This window comes from Condylura cristata, unplaced genomic scaffold (genome assembly GCF_000260355.1).
Source record: "Condylura cristata isolate star-nosed mole 26May11 unplaced genomic scaffold, ConCri1.0 scaffold00026, whole genome shotgun sequence".
NCBI lineage: Eukaryota > Metazoa > Chordata > Mammalia > Eulipotyphla > Talpidae > Condylura > Condylura cristata.
The window spans coordinates 945,271-958,730 of NW_004567127.1; the positions used below are offsets into that span (position 1 = coordinate 945,271).

Genomic DNA, 13,460 nt, shown 5'->3' on the forward strand with positions numbered 1-13,460 from the left:
TCAAGGACGTTCAGGAATGTTAGAATGTAAACCAGAAACCACACCTCAGAATTGCTGGAACACACCTCGCGCTCACGCCCGCCCCACCGCCTCACCGCTCGCGAACTCAGCCACCCCTGGCCCTGGCCTCGCCCCCAGCCGCACCTGCCGCAAAGCACGGGGAGCTTCCTTCAAAGGGCCCTGCTCTAGGCGCACAGGTCGGTGTTTAAAGACAGTCTTTGCAGGACAAAAAAGAGGTAAACTCAGGCCACTGGCAGCAACGGGATGGAGCGGAGGGGCTGATGCTCTGGAGTACGCCAGGAGCAGAAAGACAAAACCCGGCGGTTTCACTTACAAGAGGAATAGAGGAAACAGAAGTGTGTCAAGGAAAAAGGCAATTAGCAAGCAAAATACAGATGTGAGACAGGGGAGTGGTAGTGAGGGGTCAAAACAGGAGAGGGAGGAGCATAAGAGAATGTGGTGAGAGCCCATGGGTGTCGTGCTGGTGGGAGATTTACAGGGGCTACATCCGAGGGGAGACATTAGCTACTGTACAAAAATGAACAACAGTGTAAGAAAATAAAAAAGTCGGGCCCTCCCTGGTGGCGCAACGGGTTAAAGCTGCACTGGGGAGCTGTCTGCAGCCGCTGCGGCTGGAGTTCCACCCCGGTCAGGCAGTGACCCCCAGGGCACAGCAGACCCCGCCTGGCTCCCCGCTGCCCCCTCAGCAGTGGGTTTCTGTGACCCACCTGTTCTGCTCCCCACTCTCTCTGGTGAGTCCTTTCACCTGCCCCCGCCTCTTGCCTGCACCCCAGCTCTTCTACGCATAAATAAAATCAAATCTTTTTTAGAAAGTTAAACAGAGAACACCGCCGCGCTGCTTCATTTCTGCACTCCTCGATATGCTGGAGGCTGCAGGTGCTGCGCTTGCTGCTCCAGGTGACAGTGCTCACTCGCAAGTGCCTGGCCAAGCACACCACTACCACCAAATGCTTAGATTTGCATTAAACCACACAAATCTCCCAAATTAAAAACTCCAAGTATTAATTTATCTTCTCTATTCACCAAAACACTACCAGCAATATTTTGTAAAGTTTATAAAATGTTGACAGTGACCAACAAAGTTTTATGTACAATCCGCTTTGCACAAAGCACATGCTATAATAAAGACGTGTTCCTCTGAGTCCTTTGCAGGACATCACAATTGGAATGACAGTTTCTCACCTATGTCTGCCATCTGTTACTATCTTCGCACACCTGCCTGATCTCTGCCCAAACACACACAACATGCTACCTGTTGCCAAATCACCTTCAAGTGTGTTGCAATTTCCCAGTTCTCCTCAGAATGTGCGTGACCGTCTGTTATTTTTGTTTTTGTAGTTTTTCAATCCAAGTCTAACATCCTCATGCCATGACTGGCTTCTGGGTCCTTTCAGTCTCTCAGCCTGAGAGTTCCTTCACCTTGCGATTTTTAATGACCGTGAATCTTCGGAAGAGGCGATGCCAGGTGTCCCGCAGAAACGCCCCCACCTTGGGGATTCCTCTGCTTTCTGAGGTGTAGATTCGGGGTCAGCATGCACGGGGCACTATGCTGGCCCTTCACAGCCCTCCCACTACTGTGACGGCGGATTCTCTCACCACGGTAAAGGCGTAGCTTCTCCCTCATCATTAATGACCTGCAGTCCATTGTCAGAGTGCAGTCCATGCAGCCCGTGGGCTGATACTTGTCTGTAGCACGCACTGGTTTCCTGGCCTGAATGAGGGCACAGCGCGTCTTCTAGCCATCTGTCTCCACTCTGGCCAAGCGCGTTCGCCTGCTGGGATCCATCTCCTTTGTGCATCCTTCGCTCTTCTTTGCTAATCCTCTCTACTCTCTCTCTACGCTTACTTTTCACCTGCCCACTCCTATTTTCCTTGGGCTTATTGTATTGTTCTTTGTCTAATTTTTCACTGTGGTGTTTAACTTTTCAGCCTCTTAGGTTTCAGGCTGTTCATCACCCCGATGCTGCACCCAGCCCAGCTCTCTCCTGCAACTCAAGACCCACATAAGTAACTCTCTTGACACCTGTGTTGTGCATCTAAAACACAGCAACCCCAACATCTTCATCTTGAACTCAAAATGCTAAAAACTAAATCCATGATCTCCCTCAGACCTGTGGGAAGGAGGGGCAAGGTAGGGGAAGGAGGTGAGACCAGAGCTGTTGCTACGGTAACAGCGGCCTCAGTAGACTTTGCAGCTCTGGCAGGGTCACAAGTCCGGAAACCTGAGGTTCAATTTCAAGAGCACATCTCACTGGCCATGGCTGACGTCCTCATGGAGAGCCTTCTGGAGACAGGCGCGGCAAGGGAAGCAGCCCGCGCGCGGGGGGGGGGGGGGGAGCGCTTTGCAAAGAAAGGAGGGGCACCCTGCCGGGGCTGCCCAGCCCTGTGCTGGCTCAGGCGCACCCTCCGGCGCCCGCCCAACACTCGCACCCCGGCAGAAGGCACCTTGCAGCCTCTCCCTGACGCGGGGCTGCAAGCTGAAGCTCAACTCTCAAACGCTGGACAGAGGCTTCTCATTTGTGCTGCCTGGCAGTAAGCACAGTGCTCGGGCGGGAGCAGCAGCCGCCTGTGAGCCCCTGCGAGCTGCGGGAAGTCCACGCAGCCCAGCGCTCAGAGGCCCTGGGCCGGGAGGCCACACCGCCCCCTGGCTGCGCCCGCTGTCCTTCCTTCCTGGAGCCCCCCTGCCGGGCGTGGAGGGCTCGCGTGTTACAGGGCTCTCAACCCGCACCCGGGCTCCCCCCTCGGGTGCATGGTGCTGCCCTTCTGGTGCAGCTCCCGCTCCCTCATTAGATGTCCCGGGCTTGAGGAGCTGAGGACCACGGCCCCCCAGGACGCTCCTCCTCCAGACAGCTGCTGGGGCTGGCCCAGGTCTCACTAGGGAGCTGCCGAAAGTGCTTCCTCTGATGCCACGGGTTCGGGCTCCAGCTAAAGCCCAGGCCTTGACCCTCCTGTTTTAACCTCTGCCACATTACCTGGGCACCTTCTAGCACAGTAGTTACTTTTTCACCTTGGCAGGGAAGCCCCACAGCACCCACCGGAACAGGGCCGGCTGCAGGACCCTCCTGCATGCACTTTAAATCGCCACAAAGTTTCTTCTTTGACCCATGAGTACTTCAGAAATGGTATTCTATTTCCAAACAAAGCAGAACTTCCTGTCTTAGCTCCAAGGTCCAGTCTCAGCACAGGCAAGCAGCCTGAGGCCTGAGCTCGGTGCTCGGTCCCAGCCAGCTGGCAGATGGTGGCCCGTTCACTGCACCCTAAGTAGAGCGTGGCTCCACGCGACAGGACATTTTAAACCCTGGTCTTGGTCCGAGGCGGAACACACACAGCAGTCCCTCTCCTCCTGCAGTGCCCCCGGAACTCCTCTACCAAACCTGCTCTTCCCTGAGTTTCTGAGAGATCACTTTTGTTCTGATTTCCTCATCTCCCTAGAATACCGACCGCCTCTTCTTCTGGCCCTAAAACTCTAGGGTTCCCCAGAGTTCTTTCACTGGCCCCAGTCTCTCCTCTCACTTAAAGCACCTGTGAGCTGCTACAATACGCGTACAATTCCCAAGCTCACCATCCCAGCCCCAGGCGCCTTCCAAATGCATGGAAGTGATTAATTGTGATTGTATCTCTGATCAGTCAGTCAGACCCCATTTCAAAGTCCAGCCCCTACTTCCAACTCCATAAGCTTGTCAGAACACCTGCTTCCCATTTTTACACAGGGGTTATCACACACAGTTATTCAAGGGCTGTCTGAGACTATGTGACATCGGTGTGCCATGGTGGCACAGCTGGTTAAAGCGCAACACCGCAAAAGCTAAGTCGCAGCCACTGCAGGGCGAGCTTGATCCCCGGCCAGGGAGCCCTCCCCAGGGCGTGGCAGACCTCTCCTGTCACCCGCTGCTCCCCCTCGGCAGTGGACATCATCGATCTGCCTGCTCTGGTCCCCACTCTGCTCTGTCTCTGGGGAAGCCTCTCGCCGCCCCTGCACCTCTCTGGCCTGTACCCTAGTTCTGTGTGCATCAATAAATCTTAAGGGAAAAAAAGAGTAAGTGATAGAACACATGAAAAATCCCTAAGGTAACATCAACTACAACATAACTGTAGTAGCTGTAACTAGGCAGCGGCTGATACCAGGCGCTAGCCAGTGACCCCACTAGACAACTGCTCACCAGCCTCTCAATCCCACTGCCCAGGCCCCGCCAAACCCACTTACAGCCCAGCCAGGGTCTCTCTCCACCCCCCCCCCACGCGTGTCCCCTGGCACCCTCCGAGCAGAGCTCTCCTGAGAGCAACTCGGCCTCCCGTTGGCATGATCTCCCCCAAGATGGCCGACCACCAGCAACCGTCGACTACCCGAGCGGCTCTGAAAGCAGCACCTGGCGTGAAACGGCCAAGAGGACAGAGCCGCACCAGCCCAGCAGAGATGTCCCGAACGACAATCGTCGAAGTGCCTCCGCCAAACGGACAAATCACAGGAACCGGCAAAGCCAGTAGTTTCATGTTATACTGATACTCTATGTTTTAATGCTTATAAGTATCACAAATGCATTTTACTTGATATTTTAAGATATAGAAATTTTAAAAATATGTTAAATACTGGTCACAGACACCTCTTTTCCATCAGCTGCTGACTTGTGGCGTCTGCACACCTTGGGCTGGCTGGATCCGGGGTCTGACAGTCTCTGCCAAACAGCCTTCCAGCTGTGTGCCCAGCACTGGTGGCGAGAGGCTTGCAGTTTTTTAACACTGGGGGTGATGCTGCTGTGGGCTCCATGTATTGCCTTTAATCAGCGGAACAGAACTGCAAAGTCCAGAAACAAAACCATGCATGTGCAGACACCAATTTGCGGTAAATGAGCCAAGAGATGCAATGGAGCAAGGAAATTCTTCTCAATAAAGATACTGGGGAAACTGGACAGTCACATGCAGAAGAATGAAAGTAGACCACTAACTTCGTACACAAAATGTCTAGGTAAAGCCTTGGACACAGACCTGAAGCCGTCAGACACACAGAAGGAAGTACTGGCCACACACTCCTGGGCTCTGGCCTGGGAGGTGTCCAGGGACTCAACGCCAATGACAAAGCAAATAAACAGGTGACAGCGAACTGTAAAGTTTCCACGCAGCAGAGGAAATCGGCATCATACAGAGGTTCGCCACTGAGCAGGGGACATACCCGTGGGTCCACAGGGTTTAATATCCAAAACATGCAAAGAACTCACCACAGGCCCGGGAGAAGACATGTGGAGAGACTGGGGGAACGTCTTACCCCATCTCTCGTGATTAGGGACATTCAAATCCAAATCGCAACAATGGACCACCTTGCCCAGGTGAAACTGCAGTAAACCCAAAGCACTGGCGAGGACATGCGGAGCAGGGTTGGGGCGCTGGGCGGCTGGAAGGTGCAGCTGTCAGGAGGCAGCATGCAGGTCGTCCTGGGGCCCCCCCGCTACTACTTGAGGCCCGAGTTCGATGCCGCCAGGGAGCCGACCAGTGGCACAGCAGACCAAGACCCCTCCTGTCTCCCTGCTGCTCCCCTCAGCAGTGAGTTTCAATGGACCTGCCCCACTCTCTCTAGTGAATCCTCTCAGCCCCCCACTTCTGGCCTGTACCCCAGTTCTAAAATTAAAAATAGAAACTCCGTATTACCCAGTCACCCAGCTTCTGAGTATTTACCAAAAAAATACAAAATGCTCATTCAAAAGCCGCGTCAAGAAGTTTACTCCAGCACCCTGTGCTGACCTGTCCAAGCACTAAGAGCCCCCTGAGTGCCCAGAAGCCGTGGCGCCACTCCCCGGGGCTGCGGGCTGTGAGGCAGCTGAGCCCCCCAAGGTGCTGAGCCCAGCAAGCGAGCGGGGGGGGGGGCGCGGCGGCCTGTGGGCCTCTCTCCCATGAGCTGGAGGAGCTGCAGCTGCCGGCTAGCAGCGGGGAGGCCAGCGACGAGGGGGGCAGGCCGGGGGGCAGGGCAGGCGCCCGACCACCCCACAACAGTGCAGAGGCCCTCAGCAACAAATGCGGACACCTGGAACGAGGGACTGGCCCGCACTTCCACGCTCCTCAGAGCCTGCTGTTTTGCGCAACTCTTGTTTGAGTTACAGAACGTGGGCTCCTTGTAAGCCCATCGCTGTCAGCCCCCAGGGAAAAACTGCAGACACCATCACTCAGCACTTCGAAACTTGTTTTCTGAATTCCGTATTTTGGACACTGAGAGACTTCAACAGCGCAAGGAACAGTGACTGCCCCCGACGCAGATGCATCACCCTAACATGGCCTATTGAGCTCCCGTTGCGAGCGACCATTTTGGGGACCAGCAGCAGAATCCCCCGTACATGCAGGGCGGCCCTCCAGGAGTGCAACTTCACCAGAGGGCAGCAGAGCCGCACCTCTGCCCGGGGCACCCGAGGCGAGGCCGAGGGGGGCTCTGGAGCACAGGGTGCGGCCACAGCCAAAATGTAAACACGGCATTGTCAGCGTTTGTTTCTTTCATCAAAGAGCCTCTATTTCAATGCTGCTCTTTCAGAATAAAAAGAATGAGCCATTTTTAAAAACTATCTTTACCTTAGCCAAAAGCCATGAACGTCCCAAAGCAGAGATGGGATTGCTGCCTTTTCCTAAAAAGGAGCAACTAGGTCTTACTACTTTGCCATAAAATGTAGCGCTCCTGTGTGCCATCACCACAGCCCGTGGGGGCAGTGGGACGGAGAGCTTACAAAACACCAACTACTTTCTGTTTCCTTGACAAACATGAGGTAATCGGTCTGATCTGCACAACAGTGTTGAATTCTGGAGTCATTTTTACGTCGGTCTCTGCTCCTCCCCCAGGGTAAAAGCCTCAAGTATTCCTAATTCTCAGCTAGTTTCAAGGTTTAAAGTAACAGCCCAAGTATCCCCTTTGGACTTGGGGTGCTACTATAAGGCAATAAAAACTTCAGAAAAGTTAAAACAAAACAAAACTAAACTGATTAACAAAAGCTGAGGAAAACACGTTTGGACACAGCCGTTATTTATTTGTTTATAAAAGGCAAGCCACCAAATTACTAAGAACAAAATGAGTAAACTTCCACTCCCTAAGAAATCACACACATACATCACTCCCAAAACTTTGTGGTGTCCTGTTTGAGTAAATTTAACATTAAGAATTTTTCCACAGTTGATGGATGACATTTTCCTTTCAAGATTTTTCCCCATCACATAACCATTTGACATGTGTTGTTTCTCGCGGTTATCTAGCAGCCACACCATTTAGTATACAGGGTATTCAGGAATCTGGCTGAGTGCCGCTGTGCTTTACAGACTGCTTCAAGCCACCTAGACTATGATCAAAACACCTCCCTCCTACATTGGAAAGACAAAGTAGCTAAATGAAGAACACAACTACCTGAAGTCTCATTATACTCGCAAAAACAACTTGCTTACTATATACCATTCTACCTCTACATTATAATGCAGGTAGGCCCACGCTTTCAAACATCACCCAAGAGGCAAGTGGGGGACTCCAGCGGCCCAGGGGCTATCTTCCGCAGCCCCTGAGTCTGAGTTCCATCCCGGCGGGGGGGGGGGGGGGCCCAGAGCCCAGCAGATCCCTCCAGTCTCCCCGCTGCCGCCTCAGCAATGTGTTTCAGCACATCTGCCTATTTTGCTCCCCACTCTCTCTGGGGAGTCCTCTCACCCCTACACCTCTGACCCAAACCAAAGCTCTTGTCTGTCATGAGTAAATGAATCTTAAAAATAAAAAAGAAAGCATTACTAATGTCTCAATGACCTAGGAGAATGGAATAAAGAGAAGGTGGCCTTAGGCGTTCGAAACTGCTGAGGGGGTGTGATGCAATTAATTTTATAACTGGGAATTTTAATAGTTACTGCCCAACTAATCCAGAAGTGCCATTAAAACTAAGCCAAGAATAGGGCCATGCAAGATACCAAAAGAGATTTATTACTTCTTTGGGGAACTAACATATAGTTACCTATATAGTTTACCTGTTAACAACCAAACAGGGCCCTCCCTGGTGGTGCAGCAGGTTAAAGGGCAACATTTAACGCCAGGATGCTTCGGTGTGAGTTCGATCCCCACCCTGGAGCGGTCCAAGGGGTGATGCAGACCTCTCCTGCCTCCCCACTGCCCCCTCAGCAGTGTTCTTCATCCATCTGCCTGTTCTGCTCCCTACTCGGTCTGTGGTGAAGCCTCACACCGCCCATGCACCTCTGGCCTGCAACCCAGTTCTAATATACATAAATAAATAAATTTAAAAAGCAAAAACACCACAAACACCTAAGTCAGTAACACAATAGCCCAAGTGATCAGAAAGAGGTATCTAAAATTCTAGAAAGCCCCAGCCACTCTCTCTGGACTCTTCTCTATCTACATTTAACTACTATTTTATCTTTCTACACTTCTCTATCTACCTTAATTCTCTGGTCTTCAGGCCCTGGGCTCTAAAAAAATCTACATACTAAAGAGTTGCCCTGTGGGGACCTTTGCCCAACAATTGAATCCCACAATTTGCTTAAGTGAACTTTGAAAGTGTTCCAGGTGTCACTGCTATGGCTTGAGGCCTGAGTTTGGATCCCACCAGGGAGTGACCCTCAACAAGCAGCAGGCCCTTCCAGTCTCCCCTCTGCTCCCTTCAGCAGTGGATTTCAGTGGATCTGCCTGTTCTGGTCGCCACTCCCACCCCTGCACCTCTGGCCAATTCCCTAGCTCTTCTACACAGAAATAAAATGTTTAAATTTTTGTTTAAATGTGTTAACTGTATCTCAAAGTAAGACATTTTTAAACACAGACAAATCAAACCTAAATTTCCAGTCTTCCTAAAATCTGCTCCACTTATCAATGTCAGCTCTTTCCAGTCACTAAGGCAAGAAGAGTGTCATTTTGGATCACCCTCCTCTGTCCTCCCGTATGTAGTCTACGTCGACATTTGGTTGGGTCTACCTTCCCAGTAAGGCCGGAGTGGCAGTCTGTCTTTTGCCGTCACAACCTGGTCCAAATCACTAATGTCTGACAAACCAGGACCACTACACAAGCCACCCAACAGCTATCCCGTCTCCGCAGCAATCAGATTCCACAAGCCCCAGTCAGTCCACACGGCACACACCCTGATCCCATGCAGCCACATCTCATTCCGGACACAAAGCAAAGTCCCTGCTATAAAGTTCGATGTGACCTGCCCTCCGCCCCACTCTCTCGCCCACTGCAATCTCTGAAGCCTCGGCTAATCGTTAATCTTCACCCTAACTACTCCTCAGCCACAGAAGCTTTATCCTTGCTTGGTAAACTCACCTCACGTCTCAGGGCCTTTATATGCTGTGTTCTCTTGTCTCATTCCTGTCTGATGCTTCACACCTCTCCCTCTGCTCAGATGGCACCTCGCTGAGGCCCTTCCCTTTCCCGCCTCATTTAAAACTGCAGATCCCGTAACACTCTCAATTCCTCTCCCCGGCTTTGTATTTCTCTAGAGCATTGGGAATATATTTACTCTCTAGGATATTTACTCTTTTGTTTATCTGTCTGTCTCCACTCAATGTGTAAGCACCGTGAAGGCAAAAACTGTTCTCCATTTTGCTCACCGGCTATATCCCCAGTGCTGAACAGGAGATACTAATGCAAGTTAGGGGCGTACCAGCAAGATTCATCTTGCCAGGATGGGCTCCACTCCACTTCCACCAATCATCTTTGTACACAAGTGCAGAAAGGTGTCACGCCAGGGCCGTGCCCTCTGCTCCGGGAGCCCAGCCGGACTGCAAAGAAAGCAATGGAGAGAGCTGCACTTCCCAGGTCAGAGCTGCGAGAGGGGTCCTGGATCCGCAGATGGTGGCATCTCCAAATATAAAAAGACCACTCCCCACTGGCCAGTATCACACCCCAAACTTTCTGTCCTCAAAAATTTTATTATTTCATCTAAGTGCACCTCACATTAGAGATTGTCATCCAATAGAGCTTTAATACCTGACGTGTTCAACTTGCTTTTCCTTTTTTTTTTATTTTACAACAGTTTATTTTTACATCATTTTGTACATTTTTTTTCCCATCTAGTTGTAATCCCCACGGGTTTCCCATCACCAAGTCACCCGTGTGCCATCACCATAATCCCGTGCACGTCCCTGCTTTTCCTTTTTTAAGTAATCAAAAACAAAAACAAATGTGTATCAGACCCTCCTATACACCTAAGGTGAATGAGTCTTGCCAGGGAGGTAAATAAACTTTATCATAAGATAAAAACCTCACACTCGCATTTGTCTGCATGGCCTGGTCTGAATAAAGAAGCCAGGTGAGCACAGTTCCTGCCAGCTAAGAGGGTGGCTGTGAGGCAGGGTGGCTGAGCATAAACACGCTGGACCCCAATTCCACCCCTGGACAGAACCCCAGCTCCACCCCTGACGAGCTGGAGCTGTCAGCCCTGGCAGCTAACCTCCGTCCAGGGGCGTCTCTGTTCCCGCCTGTTCAAAGGAGACTGCAGCATCACCTACTTCAGAGTTTGTGGATCGATGGAGCGAGTCTGTGTGTAAAATGCTTCGAGCAGTGTCTGGCACGAGGCAAGCGCGGGTAGAAGCATCACGGGACAGCTGAGGGAAACCACTGACGCACATCAAAAAAGGTGACTGCACCTTGCAAACCCTCTGCAATCAGTTCATCTCATATGAGGAGATTTTTTTGTGCTGGTCTTATGGAAAAACAATGGGAAAATGGCAGGAAGGGCAAAGCATAGGACAGACGAGGGGATTAGCTGCAGCTATGGAAGCGGGGGTCACTAGAAGGGGAGGGGTTTCCAATCCTATACTTTAATATTTAGAGTCTTTACCAAAAAGTAGCTGAAGGGTGATCTCAACAGATTGTCTGCTCTACAAATGACCCTCCTGTCCTATATCCCCCTTTCTTCAACCGCCCCAGTTCTCATTCCACCCTCGTTAAGGCCGATCTACTTCATGTTGAGCAACAAGACAAATGGAGATAGCAGGAACATGCTACTTTGCGTTCTGTCCCGCAAGTTCTTCAGAGTCTGCTAGTTCACCACAGAGAGGCTGGTCCCGTTCAACTGCTCCTGACTGGGAGCAGAAATTTCAACATTATACGCAAGACAGTTCTGCTGTGATTATTTTAAATATTCAGGAACTTTTTAAGACTATCTGTATCTGCAGCCTCATCATAATAAATAATCTGAATGTTTTCTGTAAACAAAAAGACAGGCATTATCCTCTTAAATCTAGACAACAATCTTACAAGATAGTTATAATCTCTATTCATGTCAGAAATTGAAGGTCACAATTTAAGGACCTCACCCAGAGTCATCCAGGTGGTAAGCAGTAAATTAAGACCTGGACACCTACGTCTCTCTGCAGAGTCTTTATTCTTCCGTATCGATGCCCATTTTACATTAAAAATGAAGAGTGCATATGGAGCTCGCGGCCCGACGGCCTGCCAAGGGCCCGTGTCCTGACCCTGCTGACAAGCAGGGCCATTCTCCCTTTCACTACGTCATCAGCATTTCCTTCAAATAAATGCAAGTTAAAACGATTCACGCTTGACTAACTATCCCACAGGATCACGTTAACACATCTGCTGGCGACTTGGCGCGACAAATCCCACTTCCGCGGCTTAGAGACTCAGACGTAGCACAGCCGTGTCACTTGTTCTTCAGCGGTGGGAGAAGACAGGCAAAACACATGTAAGCAAGCAAGCAAGTCAGAGCTGTGACAGAAAGCAACCGAAGCGAGCTACGGACAAGCCAGGTCTTTCTGAAGAGGCCCGCTCTGAGCCTGGGGCCAGATGCGAGAAGAACCTCAGCAGAAGGCCAGGGCAACCGTAGTGTCTTGGCGACCACAGCAAAGGCTGGATCTTGACCCACTGCAGGGGTGGCACTGGAGGGTTTCAAAGCACAGACATGACACCCACTTATGCTACAGAAAAGAAGACAGGTGGCAGGAACGCTCTAGTAAAGCCAACCACCAGAAACCCGCACGGCACCGCAGGCGGAAGGAGAGCCCCACGCAGGCTACCTGCCCCGAGCCACTCCTCCCGTTACAACAATGCAGTAAAGCTCAAGCAAGAATATCTCTGAAGACTCTAAAGCAATTACCTGGATTCACACCTGCTTCTAAATACAAATCACTAAGTAAAGGATTCCAGAAGGAAAACAAGAAAAACAGCATCAGGAAACTGGACAGAAAGGCTGGGCAGGGCAGACAGACATCCACTTCTCGAATCTGCCTGAAGCTGACTTAAAATCCGATTTCTGTTAAGAATACAATTCTAACTACAAGAAAAAGAAAACACACACGGAATGAAACGGGGGTGAAGCCCCTGCAGAAACTGTGCGCTGTGCTTCCACCGCACACCCGAGTGTCTCACCGAGGCTTCAGGCACAAGACAGGGTGTCCATTAGCCGTAAATGCAAAGTGACTGTTCAGGACCCTTTGCCTTCGCCGTTTCAGAAAGGTAAATTCCACCTCAGAAGGGAAGAAAACCCAGACTCTTAGGAAGCCAAAGCATTTACCTACACAAACCCTTTACTTTTAAGATATGATTTTTTTATGCGTACAGAACTGGGGTGCAGGGGCAGTGAAAGGATTCCCCAGAGAGAGTGGGGAGCAGAACAGGCCGCCTGATGAAGTGCACTACTGAGGGGAGCAGTGGGGAGACAGGAGAGGTCTGCTGTGCCTTGTGGGTCACCTCTGGGGCCGGAGATCGAACTTGCGCGTAAGTGGCCCTGGCCAGACTCGCAGTGCTGCGCCACCAGGGAGGCCTACACAGACCCTCCCTAAGGCGCTTCCAGTGAAGTGGTCTCGCCAGGCAATCGTCCTTTTGCTGGGAAGGAAAGTAGGCTCAAGCACAGTATCAACAGCAGTGAGAGGGAGAAAGGCTGGCTCCGTTACTGCTGACCAGAAAAAATATGCTGTCATTTGTAATCCCACAAGGCAGGCTGGGGACCAACTCACTCTCGCAAAATGATGTAACCGTACAGTTAAAGCTCCAGAGCCCAGAGCAGAAAATGTTAAATATCTGTGTTATTTAGTAAGAATGTGTTAAAGCAGGAAAGGCTTTACCAAATCCACTGGAGGATGACCCTGAAAACACCGGACAAAGTCAAGTGCGACCAGTGTGTCACCTGAGGGGGCAGTCAAACCCTGACCCCACCGATCTGCTGCGTAACCCTAAGCAATTCAACACTTGGGAGTCTTAATTCTCCCCTGCAAATCGGAAACTTCCACAACCGACTAGGGCCACCTTTATGGAGCGCACCCACGCGGGCGGGAGGCAGACAGGCCGGGCGGTCTCTGGCGGCCTGCTCAGGGCTGATACTCCAGGGCCGGCTTCGGCAGGGAAGGAAGGAGCTGAGTGACCGGCTACCTGAGGAGGGTGCTTCCACAATCTTCCCCCACGTGTCATTCCAAGAACTGCACCTTGTCCCCCAGCAACTTTGTCTCCCCCAGCCATTTCGGCCGCGGGCGGA

General features: G+C 51.3%; 1 protein-coding gene across 3 annotated transcripts in view; it reads right to left on the bottom strand.

Moving 5' to 3' along the window:
• RPRD2 (regulation of nuclear pre-mRNA domain containing 2) overlaps positions 1 to 9,998 on the bottom strand; it is a 42,962-nt gene extending 32,964 nt beyond the window's left edge. For all 3 annotated transcript variants that reach the window (XM_012730139.1, XM_012730138.1, XM_012730140.1), the window contains exon 1: positions 9,633 to 9,998. In XM_012730139.1, coding sequence (XP_012585593.1) covers positions 9,633 to 9,645 — 13 coding nt within the window. In that variant the 5' untranslated portion in view covers positions 9,646 to 9,998. The remainder of the gene's footprint in view (positions 1 to 9,632) is intronic.
• Between the last annotated feature and the right edge of the window lie 3,462 nt (positions 9,999 to 13,460).